The sequence below is a fragment of the Sturnira hondurensis genome, unplaced genomic scaffold, assembly GCF_014824575.4.
Source record: "Sturnira hondurensis isolate 20B ecotype Veracruz unplaced genomic scaffold, ASM1482457v3 Scaffold0020601, whole genome shotgun sequence".
Taxonomy (NCBI): domain Eukaryota; kingdom Metazoa; phylum Chordata; class Mammalia; order Chiroptera; family Phyllostomidae; genus Sturnira; species Sturnira hondurensis.
The window spans coordinates 3,773,741-3,799,750 of record NW_028093232.1 but is presented as its reverse complement, the minus strand read 5'-3'; the positions used below and the strand labels follow the sequence as shown (position 1 = coordinate 3,799,750).

General features: G+C 47.0%; 2 protein-coding genes across 5 annotated transcripts in view; one reads left to right on the top strand and one right to left on the bottom strand.

Moving 5' to 3' along the window:
• PYM1 (PYM1 exon junction complex associated factor) overlaps positions 1-6,103 on the bottom strand; it is a 28,104-nt gene extending 22,001 nt beyond the window's left edge. The window contains exon 1 of the mRNA XM_037029990.1: positions 5,994-6,103. Coding sequence (XP_036885885.1) covers positions 5,994-5,997 — 4 coding nt within the window. The 5' untranslated portion in view covers positions 5,998-6,103. The remainder of the gene's footprint in view (positions 1-5,993) is intronic.
• On the top strand, positions 1,217-25,981 carry DGKA (diacylglycerol kinase alpha). Of its 4 annotated transcripts, none has more exons than XM_037029982.1 (24): positions 1,217-1,375; positions 6,721-6,868; positions 7,527-7,600; positions 7,933-8,065; positions 8,300-8,374; positions 8,822-8,871; positions 9,236-9,310; positions 9,502-9,621; positions 9,726-9,840; positions 10,351-10,439; positions 10,569-10,688; positions 10,906-11,004; positions 11,179-11,262; positions 11,501-11,574; positions 11,976-12,050; positions 12,456-12,541; positions 12,633-12,722; positions 23,623-23,783; positions 24,022-24,086; positions 24,320-24,410; positions 24,699-24,897; positions 25,003-25,123; positions 25,322-25,382; positions 25,655-25,981. In XM_037029982.1, the coding sequence occupies exons 2-24, from the start codon at positions 6,805-6,807 to the stop codon at positions 25,736-25,738; spliced, it is 2,205 nt and encodes a 734-aa protein (XP_036885877.1). In that variant the 5' UTR covers positions 1,217-1,375; positions 6,721-6,804; the 3' UTR covers positions 25,739-25,981. The 4 variants fall into 4 exon arrangements, with proteins under 4 accessions (XP_036885877.1, XP_036885879.1, XP_036885880.1 ...); XM_037029985.1 differs by lacking the exon at positions 1,217-1,375 and adding an exon at positions 2,138-2,244; XM_037029983.1 differs by lacking the exon at positions 1,217-1,375 and adding an exon at positions 4,005-4,276.
• Positions 25,982-26,010: the final 29 nt, after the last annotated feature.

The following is a 26,010-nucleotide window of genomic DNA, read 5'->3' as shown; positions in this document are numbered from 1 at the left end:
CACCCCCACCAATAACTGACTTAGGGGATGATGGGGCACAGATCCTAAAGAAGACACAAAGAAGCTTAGAGTGTGACTGATTCCATCTTATTCCTTACTAAAGAGATCATGCCTCACTTTGAAGTATCAAATAATGTCTTAAAAGGGAACTCTTTAACTTCATGTAGGGACATATCTAAGGATGATGGAGAAACCTAGATCATATGTAGGTTGTATCACTGCAAGCGTTATTTGCAAGGAAAGCTGAGTGCTTTGAGGATTAGTATCATTCCAGTATTTCTAGATGAGAGGTTAATGGGGAGGAAACTGATTAGAATAGGGGTAGGGTACTTGTTCTTAACATTTTGTATGTTTGTTTAGGATGGCTTAGGCTTGGGGGGCCCTTTACACACACACACACACACACACACACACACACGTGCACACACTAAAACCACTTTGTTGTGGCCCTATGAACTAAGTACAGGACCTGGAACAAAATAGTTCTGCTTATGACTAAGTACAAGACCTGGTGCAAAATAGGCCTTCAAAAAAGTGTATGATTCCTTGTGACTAAGGAGGTCATATTTTAGGAAGGGGAGACGAAAGATGAGAAGCGTGTCTTTTTAAGACTGGAGGGGACTCAGGAGCAGAGAGACAAACCCTCTCCAACCCCTACCCCAGATCTTCAGTTCAGGTGCAACAACAATACTCCCAAACCCCGTTACTCAGCAGCTATATTTTTGATGAAAATGGAGGAGTCTCTTCCAACAAGCCTGTCTTGAAATGATCAAAAACTGCTTGGACTTTTCTGTTTCCACTAGAGGTCCTCATATAGTCATGCTTCCTCTTCAGCCCCCACCAAAGTATGTATACATTATAAGTGTGTGTGTATTCATCCCGTATTTGGCCATGTATAATGCGCACTTTTTTGCCCAAAATTTTGAGGGAAAAAACAAGGGTGCACATTATACATGGGAATTAGTACTAAAATGTGGGTACACATTACAGTTAGGTGTGTGCACACACACAAAGTATATAGAACATGCACATATACCCTTCCAGTCAGAGCTCTCCCCTCCCCCTTTCTTCCACCACCAGGTGTAAAAGGGAAGATTCCAGGAACTCAAGCCTTTGTTTTGGTGCCCTACTTCAATGAAGGGCAGGAGGGGGTTTGGGTGGGGCAGGGCCAGAAAGCAGGATGCCAGGGTCCCCTGTTCCTACCAGTAAGTCCCTAGGCCTCTGTCTCTCTCCCTTGCTCTACTAGCTTTGCTACCATGGTGCCCCCAGAGTCTTAACAACTGCAGAACAGACTCCAGACAGGAGAGGCTAAAAGGACCTCTTTTCACCCCTCCTTTTGACTGAAGCCTTCTATACCACCCACCAAGGCTAGCAGGTAAAGTGGGAGGATTAGGGCATGAAGAACAGGTGGGTGGACACAGACCAGAGTGCTCTTTGTACCTTCACCCCAGAATCGAGGGGATAGTCTGAGTTTTGAGAGAAGGAGGTGTCCTTAAACTTGGGAAAACAAGTGTGAAATTTCTGTGGTCTTGGTTTTACCAAGGTGAGGAACCTGGAGGCAGAGGTGGGTAGGTTCACTCCCGGTACTGTCAAAGGTGTGGAACCTCATGTAGGTTCACTCATGTACTGTCAAAGGTGTGGAGCCCATAGTGCTGGTGGGGTGAGTGTTTGGGCCTCAGGGTGTGGAGTATGGAACTCTGGCCTCGCTGCGGTGGGATGGCCTGAGTATGAATTTAGTCGATAGTGGATGGAAAGAAGTTGGGAAGGAAAGTTCCTGCATAGCAGCAATTAGGAGAGGGTGAGACTTTGGCTGGGTGGGCAGCCGCCAAGCTGTACCATCAGCGGCCCGGCTCCCCTTCTTGGTCTCCCAGGGTTGGAACGAAGGGAAAGGCTGAATGTGACTGTAAGGAAGAGAAAATAGAAACAGTTGGCCCCAGGGCGGGAAGATGAGAAGCTCAGGATGTGGAGAAAGAGGCACAGCCCAGAGCCCAGGAGATAGTCGGGAGAGGGGGTAAATGAGGTTTGGTGAACTGGAAAACCTGCACCTCTGACGACTGGCATCCCGGGGTTGGGGGCGTCGGGCGCGGGCGAGCGGCCCGGGTGGGGGACGGGCAGCTGTGTCGTCAGGCGAGGGGCGGCCCCGCGGCGCCTGTGTCTGCCTGGCCCGTCCCCTCCATCCCAGCTCGCCGCTCTCCAGCTCCCGCGCCGCGCTTCGGCTCCGACCGCGCGCCCTCCGCAGGCAAGGTAGGGACCCCGCAAGACCCTGCGGCCCGCCCTACCCGAGCAACAAGGGCGGGGGCTGCGGGAGGGGACGCCCCTCCAGCTGGGGTAGGGCTGCGGGGAAGAGAAGGAGGAAGCGCGACCGCTGGAGCGGGTAGCTAGCCGGGGGTTAGCGCCGGGACGCGGGGGCAGGGGGAGGGCTGGGCCGGAGCCCTGTAGGCAGCGTTCCCTCCAAACCTTCCCCTGCATCCCTCTGGCTCTCTTGGAGGGAGGGTGAAACTCGGCTCTCAGGGACCGAGTCCGAGTTAAGTCCGTTTTGGAACCTCTACAGTGCCGCGTGGGTGGAGAAGGGTTCTTGTTTGGCCTCTTGGTCCCCAACTTCCCACACCTGTCTTTTCCACACCTGTCACCGGGAAGTTTCTGAAACTACCTGGGTCTGAATCCCGTTTTTCACATTGAAATGGAGGAAGAAATGCAAATATTATTGGGCATCTCCTCACCCCCAGAACGAGGGAGCCCACATCATCCCCAACTGTGCCAACATCGGAACTTCCTCCTGTACTACACAATGACACCCTCCCTCCGCCCCCCCCCCGCCCCACACAAACGCCACCCCTTGAATCAGGCAACACTGCCATCTGTGAGGTTTGTGGAGACTTAACGAATTTTGAGGCTTCTAGCCAACAAGCCAAATGTTTCCCTCTCAGGGGCCACTAACTAGGTGCAGGGATGGGCAGGGAAGAGTAGACCCTCCCTCAGTCCTGGAGGGTTAGGGAGTTCGGAAGTCAGTTCTGGGACCTCCAGAACAAGCGTCTGGTCCTTGGGGTTCCTTGCTGGGTCAGCCTGCATATTCTGGAGGCATAGCTGATTCTTGAGGAATGATAAATGTATGGGACTTGGAATGTGAGCAATTGGTGAAGTGAAAAGGGAGATTTGACAGGTTAGCACTGGCTTTGGAAATTATATTAATCTGTTGCTTACCAGCAATTTCAGTATTTAATGTTTAAAACAAGAACTAGAAAACCAAAGGCACTAAGATTTAATAGAATGAACAAAAGGACAGGATGTGTAGAATCTGGGTGTAACCTGGAGGGGGTTGTTCTGTCTCTGGGCCTCTGTTTCTTCCCAGCTCTGTGGATCTCCTAGGATTCTTTACCTCCAAGTCAACTTCTAACTTTCTCACTCCAAATGAAAAGAGGCAGGCAGGGAAACCAAAGGAGGGAAGGGAAGGGTGACTCACAAGTAGCTGGCGGCAGGCAGCAGACCCCACCCTCCCAGCCCTGGCAGTCGCCTGGACTAGCCCAGGTTATAGACTCAGGGCTGGGATGGAGCGGGAGGACAAAACTGGACTTGTTACAGGTCATTAGTCTCCCAGGATCCTGCAGCTGCTGTCTTTCAGCAACAGGAGAACAACCGGAAAGGTCCCAGAAACCCTTATATCCAAGGTCTCAGCCCAGGGGCATCCCTGGACCCTGACAGTCTAGTTTCTAGCTACCTTCTCACCCTCCCACAGGCAAAGCGCGGGATCCTGATACTACATGTCCGTACCTGACACAGGGGAGGCGTGCAACTAACTGGGCTTCGCTGCTATTGGGAGTCCCTAGAATTTATACCTTCCTGGGTCAAAGACATAATCTTTTCTAACCTCCAGAAGTGTGTTTCTCTAGGCACCACCCTTGTATTATAATAAAATAATAGTAATAATAATAGCTAGAATTTATAGAGTTCTTCTGTGTTGTGCAGTTTGCATGTAGTATCTTATTTAATCTCCACATTGTGACTGATTTCTCTAGGTACCCATTTTATCTAGGTTCAGGGAGATGGAATAGCTCACCCAAGAGCTAGGATTCTAATCCATGCTTATCTAATTCAGAAGTTCACTCTCTTAACCTCTATTGTATACTACATTTAAGACCTGGGGAGGGGTGGCTAGGAAGCGTTATTTTGAAAAGAGAGAACTATAGTACCTTGCTGTCCCTTGTTTGTTCTCTCCCTGTCTCCTTCTCGCTCAGATTCCATTTCCTAGAACCTTGGAACCATCTAAGAATCTCCAAAGGTAATCAGAGCAGCTAATTAAGCCATACAGGCCCCATTAGCCATAAAACTATTATGTATTCATTAGATCTGCTGGCAGTAGAAGCTGGATTATGGTCATTGAAAAGAGCCTGATGGGTGGAGCCCTTCCTCCAGAATATCAGTCCCGGAACCCCTTGCTAAGTCTTCCCAGAGAGCCCCCAGGAGAGGAACGGTGTACCCCGTAGAGGTTGGCGGCAAAGCTGTCCCAAGGGCAGAGGCTACAGAGTAGATTCTTGCACCATCAGAAAGGAAATTTTCATAGGTCCTAACTGCCTCCTTGAGCCTAATCCAAAAAGCCCTAAATAAGTGGGTAGAGAAGAGGCGGAAGGTCAGAGTTTTGGATTGAGTACAATAAGTGCTTTTTAGCCTCATTCATTCATTTAACAAACATTTATTTAGCACCTACTATATGTGCTCCAAATTGTCTTATGGATCCCCCTGATAGAATATTTCCTATTATTAATATTAATATTAATATTTGGGAATACTAATATTCTCCAAATAGGATTTTTACACAACTGTTTATCTGTACAACCAGTATGGAGCACCTGCCAAATGCTGGACGCTGTTTCAGGTACTGGGCACAGAGGGGTTAATAAGATTAAGTTCCTGCCCTGGTGGAACTTACATTTTGGTAGGAGAAGGCAAACAGTAAACAAAGAAGAAAGTAGGTTTGAGATTTATCGGGAAGATCACTTAGTTATATAATGTCTAATCACTGGGGTGTACACCTGCAGCTAATAAAATACTGTATGTCAACTGTGACTGAAAAACCGAAAAATGATTGGAGAAGAAAATCAATTAGCAAGATAACTTCCAGTTGTGATAAGTTCCATGAACGAAACAAAGGGAGGTGCTGTGGGAAGGCGGGGCTATTTAGGATGCAGTGATGGGGGAAGGTCTCTTGGAGGAGCTGACATTTCAGCTTAGGCAAGAAGTCAGCCGAGCCAGAAGTGTGGAAGGGCATTCCAGGCAGATAGAACAGTATGTACGTCTCATGGCCCCGAGCAGGGGCGAATTTGGTATGCTTGAGGAACAGAAAGGAGGACAGCGAGACTAAAGGTCGTGTGTGAAGGGGAGAGTGGAACAAGAGGACAGAAAGACAAGCAGGGGTCCCTGCCACACAGTTCTTGGGTTGAAGCTTTGGTTCCTCCATTTGTCCCCTGCCTGGGGAAGTCCCAACCTCTTGGAGTTCTAGTTTCGGAATCTGTAGCATGGCCATCCCAATATTTTTTTTTTTACCTTGTAGAATTTTATTTTAATAGTTAATACAGTAATAACTACCATTTCTTGTAAGCCTTCTATATGCCAGGCGTTATAGTAGGTACTTTTTATACATTATTTGACCATCCTCACAACTCTGAAAGATAGGTATCATTCTCCCACTTTTACAGGTGTAATTTGCCCAAGTCTTAGAGCTAAGGATGGACCCCAGATATGACTAACCCTAGTTCTGTTTGAGTCCCAAACGGTGCTACACTATGCTGTGCTCTATTAACGTGAGATAGTGTTACTGCTGTTTTTGAATCTTCAAGGCAAGTTGCACTCTACTACTTGGCTCTGGGGCCAGCTGTCAGCATGATCCACGTGATGGCCCCTCTTTGGTCTCTGGGTCCCATAGCCAAAAGTAGGGGCTCCCTAAACACTGCTAGTTAACCTAACAGGACAGAAGAAAGACCCCAGAATCTGACACTCACGCATTCAGCTCAACCTTCCTGGAACTGGGAAGCCAGGCAGGTGCTCAGTCTTCTCCTACCTCCCCGCAATCTCCGGCGCCTGGGTCCCCGCCCTTCCCCAGCAGGCGAGGCGAGGCGAGGCGAGGCAAAGCCAGGGTTGGAGACCCCGCCAGAGTTGGTTCTGTGTCACGCGTCAGAAGCGCTAGAGGTCGTTGCAGGGCGTGGGTGGCGGAGCGGGGATGGGGACCGAGGCTGGAGGCGGAGCAAAATGGGGTCGTGGCCCGGAAGGCGTGTTGGCACCGGAGTGAAGACCACACGGAGGGCCGGAGGGCCGGTACTGTGGGATCTGTGATGGGAGAGAGTGCAAGCCTGGGAGAGACTGGAGAGAATGGGGTGGGGGAGAAAAGGTAGAAGCAGACGAGAGCCACACTAACGAAGACATACACTGGGAAAGCATGGGTGGGGGCGGGAAGGTGAGGGTGGTCAGAGATGAATTTAGACAGATTGGGGTGGGGGAAATCAGAGACCTGGAGAAGGATCCCAGAATGGATGAGAGAAAGATGATTCAGAAACCCAGGACAGATTCTGTCAGGGAGCGGTAGAGACATATGGAGAGGAACACAAGGAAAGGGAAAGAGTCAGAGAAAAGAAAGAACAGAAATAATAGTGGAAGTGGAGAATTCACTGAGTAGAGAGAACCAAAGAGTCTCTGCTGGCTTTTCAGCCCCATGCTCTTGTCCTCTTCCAGACCGTCCCTGGAAAGTGGAGGTCCAGGCACCAAAAGTACTACTACCAAGCTGCCTTTGTGGCCATCCTTCAGGGAAAAGAAAAGATGGCCAAGGAGAGGGGCCTAATAAGCCCCAATGATTTTGCCCAGCTGCAAAAATACATGGAATGTGAGTCTTTCTCTCGGTCCTTTACTTCTTTTTTTAAAAATATTTTATTTATTTATCTTTAGAGGGGAAGGGAAGGAGAGAGGGAGAGAAATATCAATGTATGGTTGCCTCTGCCGAGGACACACAATGTATCGTGTGTCCCCTGCCGGGAACTGGCCTGCAACCCAGGCAGGTGCCCTGACTGGGAATCGAACCGTGATCCTCTGATTCGCAGGCCTGTGCTCAATCCACTGAGCTACACCAGCCAGGGCTTTGGTCCTTTACTTCTTACCCCAGAGAACCACTCCTCTTCCTTCTCATTCTCCACCCCCACCTTCCCCAGTTTCCCCAGAGGCCTTGACCCAGTCACTCCTAAAATATAACCACAACTGGAAAAAGGAGGAGAGGGAGATGGGGAGATGCCAGGAGTCTCAGCTCTCCACCCATCTTCTCTGAACCTTGACTGCCTGCTTTGAGTCTCAGAGAAGAAAGTGAAGAGGGTACCACTTTGGAGGATCTGAAATGCTTTTCTTTTCTGTATTTCTGTGTATTTTGGAATTTCTTCTTTCTTTACCTCACTTGAGTCTTTTCTCCTGCTGGATGCCTGGGTGGGACACTGGCAGAGGGCAGGGACAGCCAACCCAGACTAATGCTCTTCTTTCATTCTCTTCCCACCTAGACTCCACTAAGAAGGTCAGTGACGTCCTGAAGCTCTTTGAGGATGGTGAAATGGCTAAATATCTCCAAGAAGATGTGAGTGGCAGCTAGGAAATCTTTTCCTGAACCAACTCCTCCCATCTTTGTTTTTGCTACTCCATTGGGATCCCCAATTTCCAGGGATTATTCTGGGCCCATCCCTTGCTCTCCTCCCTTGAGATACCCCAACATCCTTTGTTACTGCAGCTATCAATTTAGGAGGAAGCAAGATATTCTATTAATTCAGGACTCAACCCGAGAAACCATACTCCCGCCTTGGATGCTTCTCAGCTCTGCGCTTACTGTCTCTGTACCCACTGTTCCTCATCTTCAACGCCCAGCTCCCATCCTGCAGGCTCCCCGGGGTAATACAGTTGCTCTCATCATAGGCCATTGGCTATGAGGGATTCCGGCAGTTCCTGAAAATCTATCTGGAAGTGGATGATGTTCCCAGTCACCTAAGCCTGGCACTGTTTCAGTCCTTCCAGACTAGTTACTCCTTAGAAGAGACTGCAAAAAAAGGTGTGGTCATATGGTTGGGAATGGGCTGGGCCTCCTGAAGAAGAGTCAAATTAGTGTGGGTCTGGGGTAAGAGCTGAATCGAGTCTCATTTTGGGGGCAAGAGGTAGAGGTGGGCCCGGCTTGTCTGAGAGCTGGAGGAAGCAAAGTTAAAGGGAAGAGTTGGGATAAATAAAGGAAAACACAAGAGCCAGAGTGGAGGGGAGCCCAACCTCAAATCTGTGCTTTTCGAACCAGATGTGGTATGTCTCAGTGATGTCTCCTGCTACTTTTCCCTTCTGGAGGGCGGCCGGCCAGAAGACAAGCTAGAATGTGAGTTGCCATTGTGGACCGGGAGAGGGGAGTAAAGGTGAAGGGCGAGAGGGTGTTCCCCGGCCTTCCTTCCCTCATTTTTTCAGGATTCCTAAAGCCTGAGAAGGCCAGGGAGGGGCCAAAGAGTGGGCCTATTTCCTCAGTTCCCCCAGATTCCTTACACCTACTGCGATCCATCATAGCCACCCCAGTTCCTATGTCTTATACATTTTCATTTGGTGGCCTGGGGTGTTCTCAGGGTGTGGAAGGTGTGTACTATCTCCCCTGTAAGGTTAGGATCCAGGCCTGTTCCCCTTCCTTTTTATGTCCTTTTTCAGCCCCAGCCCCAAGCTCTGGGCTCTCCTTCCGAAAGGTTTCTCCCTGTCATTTTGTTTCCCCTGTATTCTGTTATGGATTCTTTGGGTATCCCTCACAAACTGACCCTGGCCCCCCTAAAACACCCCACAGTCACCTTCAAGCTGTACGACATGGACAGAAATGGGATCCTGGACAGCTCAGTGAGTTGGGGGACCTGTATGCTGGGCAAGGGAGTATGTGTCCATTTGTCTGTGCCCTCCTGTCCCAACTCTTCCAGGATCTTAAGAAACAGAGGAAGCTAGAGGGAGAAGTTGAGTCCTCTAGGACTAAATTTGGGAGTAGGTTCCAAGCTCTTGACCCCTAAAAGAGGAGGATGGAGACATGAATTGGGGGCTGCCTTGCAAACATAGTATTCACGCATAGATACTCATTTACTCAGCACAAGCACCTGAGACTGAGTGGCGGGTCTGGGGGTGGAACCCAGAACTCTGGTATCTAGAGAGTGGTTTGATTGGTGGTAGTGAGGTGGGATATGGCTGTGGCTCTTACTCTCTTGGCCCCCAGGAAGTGGACAAAATTATCATACAGATGATGCGAGTGGCTGAATACCTGGATTGGGATGTGTCTGAGCTGAGGCCGGTAAGGCAGCTCTTCCTTCATGTCCCTTCTTGTACTTTCTCCCTGGTGAGCCTGCGCATACTTTACCCCATTTATGACAGGTAGCCTGGTTCCCTTGGCCAGGATGGCTGGACTGGGTGTCCTGGGGGCTGTGGAGAGGTGTCAGATTTGAGGGGCTACTCATGCCAAAGGTCCCCCCATTCTCTGCTCAGATTCTTCAGGAAATGATGAAAGAGATCGACTACGATGGCAGTGGCTCTGTGTCCCTAGCCGAGTGGCTCCGGGCTGGGGCCACTACCGTGCCGCTCCTAGTGCTGCTGGGTCTAGAGATGGTGAGTAGGAGCGACTTGTGAGGATAGTTAAGGCAGGTTGTGCCTGCCAGAGGTTGGCCTTCTAAGGGCTTAGACACTCCCCGGCATCTGCTGTGCCCTCCTAGACCCTGAAGGACAATGGGCAGCACATGTGGAGACCCAAGAGGTTCTCCCGACCCGTCTACTGCAACCTGTGCGAGTCCAGCATTGGTCTTGGCAAACAGGGGCTGTGCTGTAACCGTGAGTGATGGGGCCTGGGAGTGCGGGGCAGAGGGGCAGCCCAGATATCTGCAGAAGCATGGGACTCGGAACATAGTGAGACCTAGACTTGTATCCTGACTCTGCCAGTGACCAATTTTGTCACCTAGTTAAGCCATCATTTCCCCAACTGAAAATTAGGTAATTGTGAGCATTAAATAAGTTGATGCAAGAAAAGCGTTTCACCCAGTGCATGCACCTGCTATTAACGCTTCAATAAGAATGAGTTGTTATCATCACTGGTACACCTGGGCCCCCTTGGCATCATCCCGCCCCGTTACTGGCGCATGGGTGGAGTTGGGGTAGGCATGCAGTAGCAGTTGCTCTTTTCGGGGGAAGAGCCCCTACCCCCAGCTTTAATTCTCTCCCATACTCTCACAGCAAGGGGTTGTATGTCTTGTTTCAGTGAGTGGTCCCACCGCACCCCCAGATAAGGAGGAAATAGAGGGAGGGGCTGCAGCTAAGGCTCTGACCTTCTTCCCCTTCGCCCAGTTTGTAAGTACACTGTTCATGACCAGTGCGCCATGAAGGCCCTGCCTTGTGAAGTCAGCACCTATGCCAAGTCTCGGAAGGACATTGGTGTGAGTGACCCCATGCCCACCCCATCACCACCCAGAGTCTGGCCCTTGGTCCTTGGCCCTTTGCTACCCTCAGCACCCCCTCAGCCCTTGCTCAGACCCTCTCAGACAGAGATTACCTTTCTCCCCCAGGTCCAGTCACACGTGTGGGTGCGAGGAGGCTGTTTGTCGGGAAGATGCGACCGCTGTCAGAAAAAAATCCGTGTCTACCATGGTCTTGTCGGGCTACACTGTGTGTGGTGCCACCTAGAGGTCAGTTCAGGAGCTATCTGCAGGCTGTACTTCGGAACCCCTGCTTAAGCCGCCCTCTGCCCTCCCCTCTACTAGGTCTTCTTGCCTCCAGAACAGCATATCCCTTACAGCCACAGTTGCGCCTGCTCCCCAAAGTGCTCTTTCCAGTACCAGAACCCCAAGTTGAGAGGTGACAGGATTCCCTCCATGAACTCTCCATGCCAACCTTGTCTTTCAGATTCACGATGACTGCCTGCAAGCCATGGGCCACGAGTGTGACTGTGGGCTGCTCCGGGACCACATTCTGCCCCCATCTTCCATCTACCCCAGCGTCCTGGTGAGACGTGTGGGCAGTGGCTGGGAGGGGACAAGAGTGCTTCCCCACTTTGAAAATACACACACAATGTCACTGAGAGCAGAGAGGTTATACTTTTAGGATTCAAGTCAGACCCTCATCTTTTTAGGGATTCACACACAATCTTATTTTCCTTCCCATTGTTTCCCTTCCTAGGCCTCTGGACAGGAGCATAAAACTAGCAAAGCAAGCCAGAAGTCCATGGATGATGTAAATTTGAGCACGTCTGAGGCTCTGCGGGTACAAGGCTGAGAGGCTTGGGTTTCCTGGTGGGGGCGGTTTTCCTTCACTGGAGCCCTGTTGTGGGGGATGAGGTGGAAAACCTGGGGAACTGTGCCTCTCTACAGAAGCCCCCACCCTGGAAGAGGAGGGGAAGAGTATCTTGAGGAAATGACAGCCATCTGTCCCTGTCTCCAGGGCCCATCTGAACACTAACAAAATCCGGCGTTCCTTAACCTTGTTTTCTTCTCCCATGCAGATTGACCCTGTTGCTAACACTCACCCACTTTTGGTCTTTGTCAACCCTAAGAGTGGCGGGAAGCAGGGAGAGAGGTGAGAAGACATAATACTGAGTCTCCTAATATGCAAGAAGAGGACTGACAGAGACTGGGAATCTGTGTGTATAGAAAGAATATGCCTTGAGGAGGAAATCAAGAGGGTGGGGTACAGCTCTGGCTGGTGTAGCTTAGAGGGGAAGGGAAGGAGAAAGAGTGGGAGAGAAATATCAATGTATGGTTGCCTCTTGTGCATCCCCTGCTGGGAACTGGCCTGCAACCCAGGCATGTGCCCTGACTGGGAATCGAACCAGCGACCCTTTGCTTCACAGGCCCATGCTCAATTCACTGAGCTACACCAGCCAGGGCTAAATAAAATCTTTTAAAAAAAGGAAAAAAGAGGGTGGGGTACAGAAATTCCATCCCCTGCCATGAGCTTTTCTTTTTCCCCTCACATAGAGTGCTTTGGAAATTCCAGTATCTGCTAAACCCTCGACAGGTGTTCAACCTCCTGAAGGATGGGCCTGAGCCTGGGTGAGTGAAGGTCGAGACCTGTATCAAAGTGTTTATGTGTGACTGCCTGTCTGTGAGTGGTCAGGGAGAGCAGGGAAGAGTGCATTTTGAGAGGGAGGGCCAGGGGACCCCAAGAAGCCATAATTCAGAGTGCTGTTTTTTCTAAGGTCACTGAGTAGTCTCACTTCTGAGTGCTCTGGCTCATGGTCGTTGTGCTCTCCAAAGATGAAGATACCAATTTCTCCCTAACCACTGAGGAGCAGCTATAACTTTCCCTGTTGTACTGTTTCTCTGCCCATAATAGAAATACGTGTTTTGACAGAGGTTATAAGGAAAGTGCAGAAAGGAAGTAATCTGCCTGCTCAGGAGTTGAGCAGCGCAGTTCCTGTTATCCTTCCTCACCTTCCCTCTTGCCTTTTGTCTCAGGCTTAGATTCTTCAGAGAAGTTCCTGATTACCGGATTTTGGTGTGTGGTGGAGATGGCACAGTAGGCTGGATCCTAGAGACCATTGGTCAGTGCAGAGAGAGCCCCGGGCAGAGCATTCGGGCAGTGGCCTTCCAGAGCTAACTCCCTCCCATCCATCTCCTCACCTGCCTCCCCAGACAAAGCCAACTTGCCTTTTGTGCCTCCTGTTGCTGTGTTGCCCCTGGGTACTGGAAATGACCTTGCCCGTTGCCTCAGATGGGGCGGAGGTAAATTATTAGAAATGTTTTCCTGGGAAATGGGTGGAGTTGGGTTGGAAGGGAGACACGCCTAGAAGGTATCTAGGCATCTGGTGTACAGAGAAAGTTGGGGAAGAAGAGCCACTGGTGGGTGGGTACCAGAGTGAATTGTCCCAAAAGAAGAGAGCTTTGGAAGAAACAAGGACAACAGCCTAAACTTAGAAGGGTAAAGAGTGATGGTCCTCTTCCTATAAACCTAAAAAAAGCCTCTGTTTCGCCCAACCAACTGTGAGGGCTCAGAGCATCAGAGAACATGGGGATGGAGGACCATGTGGGAATAAGAAAGGTTGTATAAGAGCTAAGCCAGATGCTGAGTGATGGGACTAGCAGGGAGCTTGGCCATGATTCCTTCATTCATTCAACCAATTAATCAGGTCACTTATTCATTCATCATAATTTCTTCCCAAGCTTATTGCAACAGTCTTCTAACTGCACTCCCACTTCTAGTCTTTTGCTTTCTTCAAAAAAAAAAGAGTCAAGGGGATAGTACTGGTAGTAAAGAGGTCAGCGTGGGGCAGGTTGAGTTTGAGGTGTCTAGGAGTGGGAGGCAGTGGGACTCAGAGTCCAGCTCTGAGATGTGGCAGGAGATTATAGAACAGGGGTCTGCTAAGAAGGGTGGAAAACGTTTTAGGCGGAAGAAACTGTGCAAAGTCATTGGAGCCTCCGAACAACGTAGTGGTGCCTTAGGGAAAGTGTGAGTCATTCGCTGTGACTGGGATACAAGGTGCAGAGGGGCAGTAGGGAGAGGGAAGGCTGAGTCGAGTAGACTCCAGACTGTGGAGGGTCACGATGCTGTGCTGCGGAGGTTTGACTTCATCCTGCTAGAGTGTGAAAGCTGACAGCCTACAGAAATGATTTGTATTGTTTGCCTTGCAGTGCTTTAATGTTTTTTCACTTTGGTTATTTCTAAGAACTGAGTAATGCATTCTTTGATTCACCACATCCCCTGGGCTACTACTATCTACTTATTCACTTTACCTTTCTAACCACTGAGGAATTCGAATGTGCAATTCCTGAACTGCGAGGAACTCTTAAACTTACAAAAGACATATATAAAATATTATACTGTCTATGTATAATAAAATTACTCTCTCTATATATAAAGTATTATTCCAGAAAGTAGAAATATCTCTGAGTACATATTACAATTTAAATCTATTCTGGCTAGTTTTTAAATCCTCAACATCTGACTCTGTTTTTCATTGACAGTATTAGACACTTTGAAATCACATGTTTTGAGTCTTCACTGTGTGTTCTGCGAATGAGACTCTCATAGGCAGTTTCTGCTTATGCAATCTGAATCATGAAAATAAGGATATAAATACAGCACTAATGAAAATTTGATATTACAAAAAAACCCTGAGATGTGCAGAGGGGAAGATGGAAGGAATATGGGAGTTGTGCGGAGGCTGGGTTGGAGGAAGGAACAGGATAGGACGTTGCCTGCACCACGGTAGTCTAGGAGATGATGAACACAAACGCTGAGGCCACAGCAGTGGTGCTCATGAAGTGAAAGCCACAGTATTTGGTAATGGATTTTGGTGGAGGAGGCAAAGCCAAGTTAGGGATATTTCCTAGGTGTGTGGACTGGGAAGAGGGGATGCCATTTATTAAGATATGGGATGCAGGAGGCGGACTAGTTTAAGGAAGAAAGATTCATTTTTAGACATGCTGAATTGAGGTGTCAGTGGAGCGCCCAGATGGAGATAGGTGGTGGGTAGTTAGAAATCAGTGTTGAGAATTTAGGAGAAAAGCCAGGCTAAAGATACAGGTTTAAGAGTCACCTGCTCCTGGGAAGTAACTGACATCCTGAGAATAGACAAGTTACCAGGGAAAGAGTTAAGAAGAGAAGGTGGACAAGGACAGGAAGATCCTGATAAACACCCTATTTAAGGGTTGGGCAGAAGAAGATGAATTATTAACAGAGCCTGTATTAGTGTCCTATTTCTGCTATAACAAACTGCCACAAATAGTAGCTTAAAACAACACAAAAATTGATCATCCTAAAGTTCTGAGGATCGGAAGTCCAAAATAGGTCCCACGGCACTGAAGTCAAGGTGTTGGCAGGTTTGTGTCTTTTCTGGAGGCTCTAGGGGAGAATCCCTCGTCTTGCCTTTTCCAGTTGCTAGAAGCTGTCTGTGTGGCTGGGCCCATGGTGCCCCTGGCAACCAGCAGCGCTGCTTCTACTGCTGTTGTCCCTTCCTCTGACCTGTCCAAGCCTTTCTCTCTCACTTATATGGACGCAGTGGTTACACTGAGCCCACCCAGATAAGCCAGATAATCTCCCCATTTAAACATTCTTAGTTTAATCGCATCTGCAGAGTCTCTTTTGCCATGTAAGGCAGCATATTTACAGATTGTGGAGGTGGACGTCTTTGAGATGCCATTATTCTTCCCACCACAGAGACTAAGAAGGAGCAGTCAGAGAGGGTCCTCTGTAACTTAGAGACTACTATTTTAGAAGCCAACTGAGTAGTTTCATGACTTAAAATAAAGAACGGAAGATATACTATTGGCTTTGGCAGGAATCATTGGCAGTGTTTGCCAAAAGAGTTTCGACAGGGTGATATGGTGAAAGGCAAGTTACAGTGTGTTGAACTATCAATGGAATGTGAGGAAGTGAAGACCCATTTTCGTAATCTTTTTCTTCCTGATTACAAAAATAATACATGCTTGTGCTAAAAAATAATTTAAACATATCAGATATACATGCCAAGAAAGTGAAAGTTCCCTGTACTCTACTCCCTAGAGTTTTGGAATCTATCTTTTCATGTTTCTTTTTTTTTTTCCTAGACATATACTAAACCATATTTAAACAATGAGATCATTTTACAAATGATTTTCTTCTTTTTTTAACTAAACAATTCATCTTGATTAGCATTCTATTTCAGGACATTCAGGTTTTCCTCACTCTTTTTGTTACAGAATAGCATTGCATTGCATGAATGTCATTGTTTTTTAAAGATTGTATTTATTTATCTTCAGAGGGGAAGGGAAGGAGAGAGGGAGAGAAATATCAATGTATGGTTGCTTCTCGTGTGTCCCCTGCTGGGAACTGGCCTACAACCCAGGCATGTGCCCTGACTGGAATCAAACCAGCCCCCCTTTGGTTCGCAGGCCAGCACTCAATCCACTGAGCCACACCAGTCAGGGCTAGTTACCTATCTATCTACCTATCTATCTATCTATTTATTTATTTATTTATATTTTAAGAGTATATTTATTAAGGCTGGAGGCAGTGAAACAAGGAAGGNCCCCTGCTGGGAACTGGCCTACAACCCAGGCATGTGCCCTGACTGGGAATCAAACCAGCCCCCCTTTGGTTCGCAGGCCAGCACTCAATCCACTGAGCCACACCAGTCAGGGCTAGTTACCTATCTATCTACCTATCTATCTATCTATTTATTTATTTATTTATATTTTAAGAGTATATTTATTAAGGCTGGAGGCAGTGAAACAAGGAAGGGCATAGGACAGAAGAAGTACCAGAAGAGAGCCTAGGTGGGGCTGCTCTGGCTGTCTAGAAACTTTATAAGTAAGAAGTGAGCCACACTGGGCTGCAGAAGTAAAAGTCATAGTGACAGAAGTGAGCCAAGGCAGAGCTGCTTGTTAGCTCACTGCAAAGTCAGAAAAGGGGGCCTTGGAAACCTGTTCAGGGAGTTAGCCTGGGATAAGCAGCTGCTGCCCATTGCTCCCCTGGTCACAAGTCTCATGGGGTCCCTTAGAGTTTAGAAGATTCGTACTTGAGAAGAAAGAAAGGCGTGGGTGTGCTCCTGGGAGGGAGCGCACCCATCATAACTTATTTAACCATTCCCCTATTGATAGGCGTTTGGGCAGCATTCAGTTTTTTATTGCAAACCACACCGCAGTGAGCACCGTCTCATCTATCTGTGCACGCAGATGTGAGAATTTCTCCAGGAGAGGTTTCAAGAAGTGAAATTGTTGGCTCAAAGAGTATGAAAATTTTACGTTTGATTAGTTATCTTCTTTGAAAAAAAGACACAAATAATACCTCAGTACATTTTCATGGTAAAAAAAATTTCTCTAAGGATTTTACTTATTTATCTTCAGAGGGGAGGGGAAGGAGAGAGGAAGAGAAACATCAATATATGGTTGCCTCTCATGCATCCCCCCACTGGGGACCTGGCCTGCAACCCAGGCATGTGCCCCGACTAGGTATTGAACCTCGATGCTCTGGTTCACAGGCCCGGGCTCAATCCACTGAGCTACACCAGCCAGGGCTCAGGGTAAAAACATTTTTTAAAGTAAAATGTGTAAGTCTTCACATTCAGGTCTCTCCTTCCCTGCTCCTCACCAAATTCCTTGTACCTCCCAGAGATAACCACTGTTTCTTATTTGCACTAATGTTTCTGTTTTTACATGCACACACCCACATACACACATGACTTTTAAGCAAACATAAAAAGGATTCTATTACCCAGATTTTTCTGGTTCTTCATTGCATGATGTGTCTTGGAAATGTTTCTGTGTTAGCACATGTAAATTTCATTTTGCATTCACTGGCTGCACATTATTTCAATGGCATGAATTTGCCATCGTCTATATAACCTTCCCCTACTGACCAGCATTTAGATTGTTTCCAGGGTGTTTTTTTTGCCATTTTAGAAATAACTCTGCAGACTTCCTTGTACATCCATCCTTGTGCGCGTGTGTGTTAGTTTCTGTAGGTGAAATTCCTGTAAGTGGAATTGCTGTGTCAAAGGATATGTTTTGATAAAATTTGATAACATTTTGATAAAATTTGCCAAATTACCTTCCAAAAATGAAATACCAATATATGTTCCAACTAACAGCAAATGAGAGTGCCAGTTTATTCACAGTACCCTATATTTTATATAGTTATTTATTATTTCTATAGATAGGGGAAGGGAGGGAGAAAGAGAGGGAGAGAAAAGAAACATTGTTCAGCTGATTTTTGCAAGCCCCCAGCTGGGGACCTGGCCCACATCCTCAGTATGTGTCCTGATGGGAACTCAAACCAGTGGCCTTTCACTTTACCAGCCAAGGCCATAGCCTCTTTAACACTTGGTTTTCTTAATCTCTTTATACTTTGTCAATCTGATAGGCAACAGAAAGTTACTCATTGTTTTAATTTGCAATTCTTTTAAGTATTAATAATATTGAGCATCTTTAATATGCAAATTGACTATTGGTATTTCTTCTCTGATTGGCTTGTTTGTGTTATTTGCCTATTTTCCATTGACTTTATAAATATAGTAATATGGTTTTTTAAAAAAGATTTTACTTATTTATTTTTAGACAGGGGAAGAGAAGGAGACAGAGAGGGAGAAAGAAAGGGGATTAAAACAAACAACCCTTTGTTTTGCAGGCTAGTGCTCAATTCATTAAGCCACACCAGCCAGGGCTAATAACATAAGTTTCTTAAAGAACACATTTATATTTATTTGTTTGTTTTAATCCCCACCTGAGGATGCACTTATTGATTTTAGAAAGAAAGGGAGAGAGACAGACAGACAGACAGAGAGATGGAGAGACAGAGAGAAACATCAATCTGGGAGAGAAACATTGATCTGTGGCCTCCTATCCATACCCCAACCAGGGATCAAAACCTAAATCTAGGTATGTGCCCTGACCGAGGACCCAGCCTGCAACCTTTTTTGGTGTATGGGATGATACTCCAACCAGCAGAGCCACCTGGCCAGGGATGTAAGCTTTTTAAAAAATTGTATTTTATCATTTATGCTATTACAGTTGTCCCAGTTTTCCCTCTTTGCCCTAGTCTACCCAACCCCCTGCCACTCCCTGAGGCAATCCCACACCGTTGTCCATGCCCATGGGTCATGCATATATGTTCTTTAACTAATTTGTGCTTCTTAATCCCTTCACTTTTTTCACCATATCCTAACCCCCCCCCCCACATCTGGCAACCATCAAAATATTCTCTCTATGTAAGATTTTGTTTCTGTCTGCTTGCTTAGTTTGTTTGTTTTTTTAGACTCAATTGTTGATAGATAAGTATTTATTGCCATTTTGTTGTTCATATTGTTGGTCTTCTTAAAGAAGACCCTTTAACGTTTCATACAATAATGGTTTGGTGATGATGAACTTCTATAGTTTTTTCTTGTCTGGGAAGCACTTTATCTGCCCTTCCATTCTAAATGATAACTTTGCTAGGTAGACTAATCTTGGTTGTAGGTCATGGCTTCTTATCACTTTTAATATTTCTTGCCAATCCCTTCTAGCCTGCAAAGTTTCTTTTGAGAAATCAACTGACAATTTTATGGGAACTCGCTTGTAGGTAACTAACTGCATTTCTCTTGATGCTTTTAAGATTCTCTCTTTGTTTTTAACCTTCGGCATTTTATTTTATTTATTTTAATTATATTTTATTGATTATGCTATTACAGTTGGCCCACTTTTTACTCCCCTTTATCCACCTGCACGTGATACCCACATTACCCGCATTTTCTCCAGCATCCTCCTTGCCCCCAGTTCATGTCCGTGGGTCGAACATACAAGTTTTTTTGCTTCTCCACTTCCTATACTATTCTTAACCTCCCCCTGTCTATTTTATACCTACTAATTATGCTTCTTATTCCCTTTATCTTTTTCCTCTTCTCTCCCCTCCACATCCCTGCTGATAACCCTCCATGTGATCTCCATTTCCATGATTCTGTTCTTATTCTAGTTGTTTTGGTTTTTAGATTCAGTTGTTGAAAGTTGTGACTTAGTTGTCATTTTACTGTTCATAGTTTTGATCTTCTTCTTTTTCTTAGATAGTCCCTTTAACATTTCATGTAATAAGGTCTTGGTTTAACTTGACCGTATCTGGGGGAGGGGTCAGAGAAGGAACAATGCTGCTCGTCCTGCTCTCACCCCACTTTCAGTCACTTCCCTCAGTTCCCACAAGCAAATTCTGCCCTTTCTGGTGCTGCCCTGGTGCCTATTCTGGGTGGGTAGGTTTGTGTATATTCTAGGATCCTGTGGGCCCCTCAGATGGTCTCTCCTGTGAGACTGGCAGTTTCTCCTGCTGCTGAAACCCCCACAGGTTTTTACAGCCAGAGGTTTTTGAAGCTTTCTTTTGCTAGCACTGGATCCTGGGTTGCATGGTCTGTCTCACTCCTCAGTTGTTCCTCCTGGTTTATCTGCACACAAATATGAGACCACCTGGTCCACCAGCTGCTGCTCACCCAGTACACCAGCCACCACCTTGCTCTACTCCAGCCACCCATCTCTGCCTCTCCTTCGGGTCTGGATGAATGTTTCTTCTTTAACTCCTTGGTTGTTGGACTTCCATATGGTTCAATTTTCTGGCAATTCTGGTTGTTTTTTTGTTTTTAAAGTGGTTGTTATCCTCTTGGTTGTGCAAGGAAGCAATGTGTATCTACCTACACCTCCATCTTGGCTGGAAGCTGAAAACTGTTTTGAATCTGTACCCAGGTTTCCAATTTCTTGCTCTTTCTCTTCTCTTTCCAGCACCCCCATGATGCAAATGTTGGTATACTTGAAGTTGTCTCAGGGGCTCCTTACACTATCCTCATTTGGATAGTTTTGGATCCTCATTTTTTCGTGTTACTGTTTTTGTAAAGATTTTATTTATTTGTTTTTAGAAAGAGGGTAAGAGAGGGAGAAAGATGGGAAGAGAAATATCAGTCTGTGATTGCCTCTCACACACCCCCAACCAAGGGCCTGGCCCGCAACCCAGGCATGTGCCCTGACTGGGAATTGAACCAGCAACCTTTGGATTCTCAGACCAGTGCTCAATCTACTGAGCCATGCCAGCCAGGGCTCTCGTTTTTGTTTCAACTGGTTGTTTTTTACCTCCTTATATTCCAAATTGCTGTTTTGATTCTCAGCTTTATCCTCTCTATTTTTAATTCAATGTAAACTGTTGTTTATTTCAATTAGTGTATCCTTCATTTCTAACTGGATTTTTAAAATGCTGTTGAGGTTCTCCCTAAGTTCACTGACCATCCTTATAACCAGTGTTTTGAACTCCGCATCTAGTAGATTGCTTGTTTCCATTTTGTTCAGTTCTTTTTCTGCAGTTTTATTTTCCTCTTTTATTTGGGCCTTGTTTCTTTGTCTCATTTTGGCAGCCTCCACGTGTTTGTACTATGTATTAGGTAGAGCTACTACATTTCCAAGGCTTAGCAGAGTGGCCTAACGTAGTAGGTGTTCTCTAGAGTTCAGTGGCACAGCCTCCCCTATTATCCAAGCTGGGTATTCAAGGTGTGCCCACCATGTGTGCTGTGTACACCCTCCTGTTGTAGATGAGCCTTGATTGCTGTTGGCACATCCAAGGTCAGCTGCCAGTTGTATTCTGTCCAGAGCCACACAGCATAAGCTACAAAGCAATCTTCAGATGGTTGCTACCTGTGCTGGGCTTGGAGGTGCCCAAATGAGGCCAAGCTGTGAACCAAGGCTGGCTGTCTCTAGTGCCAGGCCTGGGGCACATTAGCAGGAGGTATGAGGTTTGCTGAAGCCAGATGCTGCTTGTTTTGAGAGAATCTAGGAAAATAAGAAGAGCCAAGACAGTCCACTCATATAGAAAAGCCACTGGAAACAGAGTGTGTGGGCTGAAAAGTTGGGTGGGTCAGGGCTTCGGGGAACCACCAAGGTAGGGTAGACAGTGTGAGCCAGGTTGATGCAGGGTCACATATGGTGCCTGCCTGCCAACTCTGGGGGTGGGGTCGGGGGGTGGAAGCTCAGAAAAGGAATAATGGCTTCTGCCAGCACTTCTGTGTGGGAGAAAGCTCTGCCCCAGCTCTTGCTCTGATGCTGTGCAATTCATTTTCTCCCTGTATGTCTCTGATGCCTTTCAATCTGCTATCCGCATGCTGGACTCACCAGTCCGAGTCAGTCTGTGTGCAGGCCCTGTAAGAGGAACTGCCTGGGACTGCAGAAGTTTCTGTCTTCTACAGCTTCCATCCTCACTGGTTTTTACAGCCAAAAGTTATGGAGACTTACCTTCCTGGCACTGGAACCCTGGGCTGAGTGGTCCTAGTGTGGGGCTGGGACCGCTCACTCCTAAGATATCCCTCCTGATTTTTATCTGCCACACATGGGTGTGGGACCAGCTTGTTCCAGGTCTCCACCGCTCCTACGGGTCTCAGTGTGGTTTCTTCTTTAATTCCATAGTTGTAGGACTTCCATTCAGCTCAATTTCTGATGGTTTTGAGTGATGGTTGTTCTAAAGTTTAGTTGTAATTTTGATGTGGTCGTGCCAGGAGACAATCCAGTTTACCTACACCACCATCTTGACCCTGGAAGCCTTTCTTTTTTAAAAATCTTTTTAAAAAGATTTTATTTATTTATTTAGAGAGGGGAAAGGAGGAAGAAAGGGAGAGAAACATCAATGTGTGGTTGCCTCTTGCACGCCCCTACTAGGGACCTGGCCTGCAACCCAGGCATGGGCCCTGACTGGGAATCGAACCAGCGACCTTTTGGTTCTCAGGCCAGCACTCAGTCCACTGAGCCTCACTAGCCAGGGCCCCTGTAAGCTTTTATGAATGTTGAGGAAGTTAATATGTTAAATGTGTAAATGTGCTGCAATTTATATTTTGTCTTTTTTTTTTTAAATTTTGAGTTGCTCATAATTTTTTTTTAATTTTTTATTTATTTATCTTTAGAGGGGAAGGAGAGAGGGAGAGAAACATCAATGTATGGTTGCCTTTTGTGCGTCCCCTGCTGGGAGTTGGCCTGCAGGGAACTGGACTACAACCCAGGCATGTGCCCTGACTGGAAATCGAACCTCGATCCTCTGGTTCGCAGGCCTGCGCTCAATCCACTGAGCTACACCAGCCAGGGCTTATATTTTGTCTTTTTTAAAAATTATTAATTATGCCATCACAGTTGTCCCATTCCCCCCTTCACTCCCCTCCACCCAGCACACCCCTCCCCCAGCACACATACAAAAGTTTAATTTTGCCCAGGCTGGTGTAGCTCAGTGGATTGAGCGCAGGCCTGCGAACCATAGGATTGTGGTTTGATTCCCAGTCAGGGCACATACCTGGGTTGCAGGCCAGTTCCCAGCAGGGGACGCACAAGAGGCAATCACACATTGATATTTCTCTTCTCTCCTTCCCTTCTCTAAAGATAAATAAATAAATAATTAAAAATTTTTAAGTTTTAAATTTTAATATAATTGTGTTAAATCAGTCTTTCCTTTTTTTGGCTCCTTGCTTTGTATTATTGTTTAGAAAGGTCTTTTCTACTCAAAGATTGTTAAAACATTCACTTGTGTTTTCTTCTAGTACAAATTCTGCTTCCTTTTTTTAGATTTAAGTTCTTTCATGTATCTTGAATTTATTTTGGTATAAGGAATAACTTTTGCACCCAGCATCATTTGTTAAATAATCTTTTCCTTACTTATTTGAAATGTCATCATATATTACATTCCCTTATATACATGAGTCTATTTCTGGATACTCTGTTCTTTACTTTTTATTCTATTCACTGTGCCAGTATCACACTGTTTGGACACTATTGCTTTATATTGTGTTCTATCTGGTTGAATGAGAAGAGAAAGTGTCAGGGAGAGAAGTGGGGAGAGAGAAAGAGAGATTATTCCCATTCATCACTCATTTTAATTTTTCTGGCTATCTTGTGTAATGTTCCAGATGAACTTTGGCATTATTGTTAGATGTGTATGTACACTGGGAACATGCATCCTCCATGCCAGTGTGGAGAAAAGGGTTGGCAAGGTCCATGGGAGACTGGTCCATGGGAGCCATGCCCAAGCGCCCTGCAATTTCACTAGGAAAGGCTGGGAAGGTCTGCAGAACCAGGGCAGATGATCTCTGAGAATTTGTGGAGCTGAGAGCTAAAAGGAGGTCCCGCTGGGACCTGGGGCTCAGGGCTAACCTGTCTTCTCCCCCATCCCTAGGGTATGAGGGACAGAATTTGGGGAAGATCCTCAAGGATATAGAGACGAGTAAGGTGATACATATGGATCGATGGTCTGTGGAGGTGATACCCCAACAAACTGAAGAAAAGAGTGACCCAGTCCCCTTTCAAATCATCAATAACTACTTCTCCATTGGTGTGGTCAGTGGAGTGGGCTCGGGGAAAGGGAGGAAGTGGGGGTTAAGCAGGTACAGGCTGGAAGAGGGAAGACTGGGAAGGTAGAGGTTAAGGGAGCTGTGACAAAGGAAAATTTGGGGTGAGGTCCAGTGATGTGAGTTAAAAGAAAAGAACATGAAACATACTGCTCCCAAATGGGAAAGTTAAAGTTCTGTGCTGAGAGGAGGCAGGGCTCTGATTTTACATGCCCTGCACTCTGCAGGATGCCTCTATTGCTCACAGATTCCACATGATGCGAGAGAAATGTCCTGAGAAGTTCAACAGCAGGTGAGGGAAAGTGGGGCCGGGGGTGGGTGTACATCATGGCAGGGATAGGTTGTGGCCAAGTGTGACGAGAGCACTTAGATGGGCAGTGACACCTCTAGGAAACCCTTCAGCCTAAAGATTTGAGTGTGGGACTAGAGTCAGGAGGTTGATGCCCTTCCCTGTCATTTAGCTCATCCCTGCCAACTGTGTAACTTGTCCCCTTCCTACTGGGCCTTGTGTTGGGACTGATACAGAATGAAGAACAAGCTATGGTATTTCGAATTTGCTACATCTGAATCCATCTTCTCAACATGCAAAAAGCTGGAGGAGTCTTTGACAGTTGAGGTGGGTATGATGAAACCTAACCCTATATCCTTTTCAGCTTGTTGTATCTTAGTTTCTCCCTTCACAGGTGCCCTCAAGAACTTCCCATATTCTTGAACCTCTACTTTGACCTCTCAGCTCTCCATTTTGAGTTCCCAAGTTCTCAAGATATACCAGTCCTTATTTCTCTCCATCCCTTGCAAAACTCAAAATCCTGGCCTTTCTGATCAATATGTTATTTGGTGTGGAGGAAGATGTCACATCCCTGATTATATTATGAGAAAAGAATCTCTTTTCTCCTACCCTCAGATCTGTGGGAAACCACTGGATCTGAGCGCCCTGTCTCTAGAAGGCATTGCAGTGCTGAACATTCCCAGCACACATGGTGGCTCCAATCTCTGGGGTGATACCAAGAAACCCCATGGGGATACCCATGGGATCAACCAGGCCTTAGGCTCTGCAGCTAAAGTCATCACCGACCCTGACATCCTAAAAACCAGTGTACCAGGTGAGAGGAGCAGATTTGGAAGCTGAGGGAGCGGGACTAAGGGTGTGATGGTCTTTGGAGGCACCCTGCTTCTGCAAAAACTATCTCACTACTTTCCACCCCCAGACCCAAGTGACAAGCGGCTAGAAGTAGTAGGACTGGAGGGTGCAATCGAGATGGGCCAGATCTATACCAAGCTTAAGAATGCTGGACATCGGCTGGCCAAGTGCTCTGAGATCACCTTCCAGTAAGGAAAACTCTGGCCGGCCAGGGGCTCTGAGGGAAGGAGGGGGGCCAGGAGCACCAGGGTCATGGGAGTGGAGGGGAGGGGCTGTACTAGGAGATCCTCCTCACTACTAAGGGTTCTGAAAGCCAACCTAGGACACAGAGCTTTAGTATTCCATTGGTAAAGAAATCTCCACCAACCTGCCTTGACCTCCCACAGCACCACAAAAACCCTTCCCATGCAAATTGATGGAGAACCCTGGATGCAGACGCCCTGTACAGTGAGTATTGCTGGTGCCTATAAAACTGAACCCTCAGGCTCCATGGATCCTGAACCTCTATTCCATGGCTTCTCTACTTCCTCCTGATGCCTGAAGTTACCCTGCATACCATTCCTGTCACACCCTGATTTCTCAGCCCGTGGCTGTCCTACCAAGGCCTTTCTAGGGCCCCAGCAACCCACCCTGTACCCTGCAGATCTTCCCCCAAATCTCGGCTGCTCCAGCCCCAAGGCACCAAGTTCTGCATCTGAACATGCCTCCTTCCCTTCCAGATCAAGATCACCCACAGGAACCAGATGCCAATGCTCATGGGCCCACCCCCTCGCTCCTCCAATTTCTTTGGCTTCTTGTGTTGAGGGGGACATCTCAGCCTCCAAGACAGCCTTGAGCCCACCTCCCTGGACTGTACTCTGTAGGCTCTGTATACTGCTGCCACGCCCTCTTGCCGGCTCGGGGGAGGGCTTCTTTACCCTCACAGTATTTATTGTCCTGTACCACCTCCTCTATTCCCCTTGTGTAAGTGCACACACACATACACCACAAACACATACATTGAAAGTGCCTCATCTGAATAAAATGACTTTTTCCTCCCACTGGCATATCTGTTAAGTAAGTGGTATACCTCCTT

Excerpts from the sequence above, each read along its gene's own strand:
- DGKA (XM_037029982.1), top strand. The coding sequence starts at position 6,805 with ATGGCCAAGGAGAGGGGCCTAATAAGCCCCAATGATTTTGCCCAGCTG. Across the intron at positions 11,263-11,500 it reads GCACGTCTGAGGCTCTGCGG|ATTGACCCTGTTGCTAACAC; the intron begins GTACAAGGCTGA and ends TCTCCCATGCAG. Across the intron at positions 12,723-23,622 it reads TTGCCTCAGATGGGGCGGAG|GGTATGAGGGACAGAATTTG; the intron begins GTAAATTATTAG and ends CCCCATCCCTAG.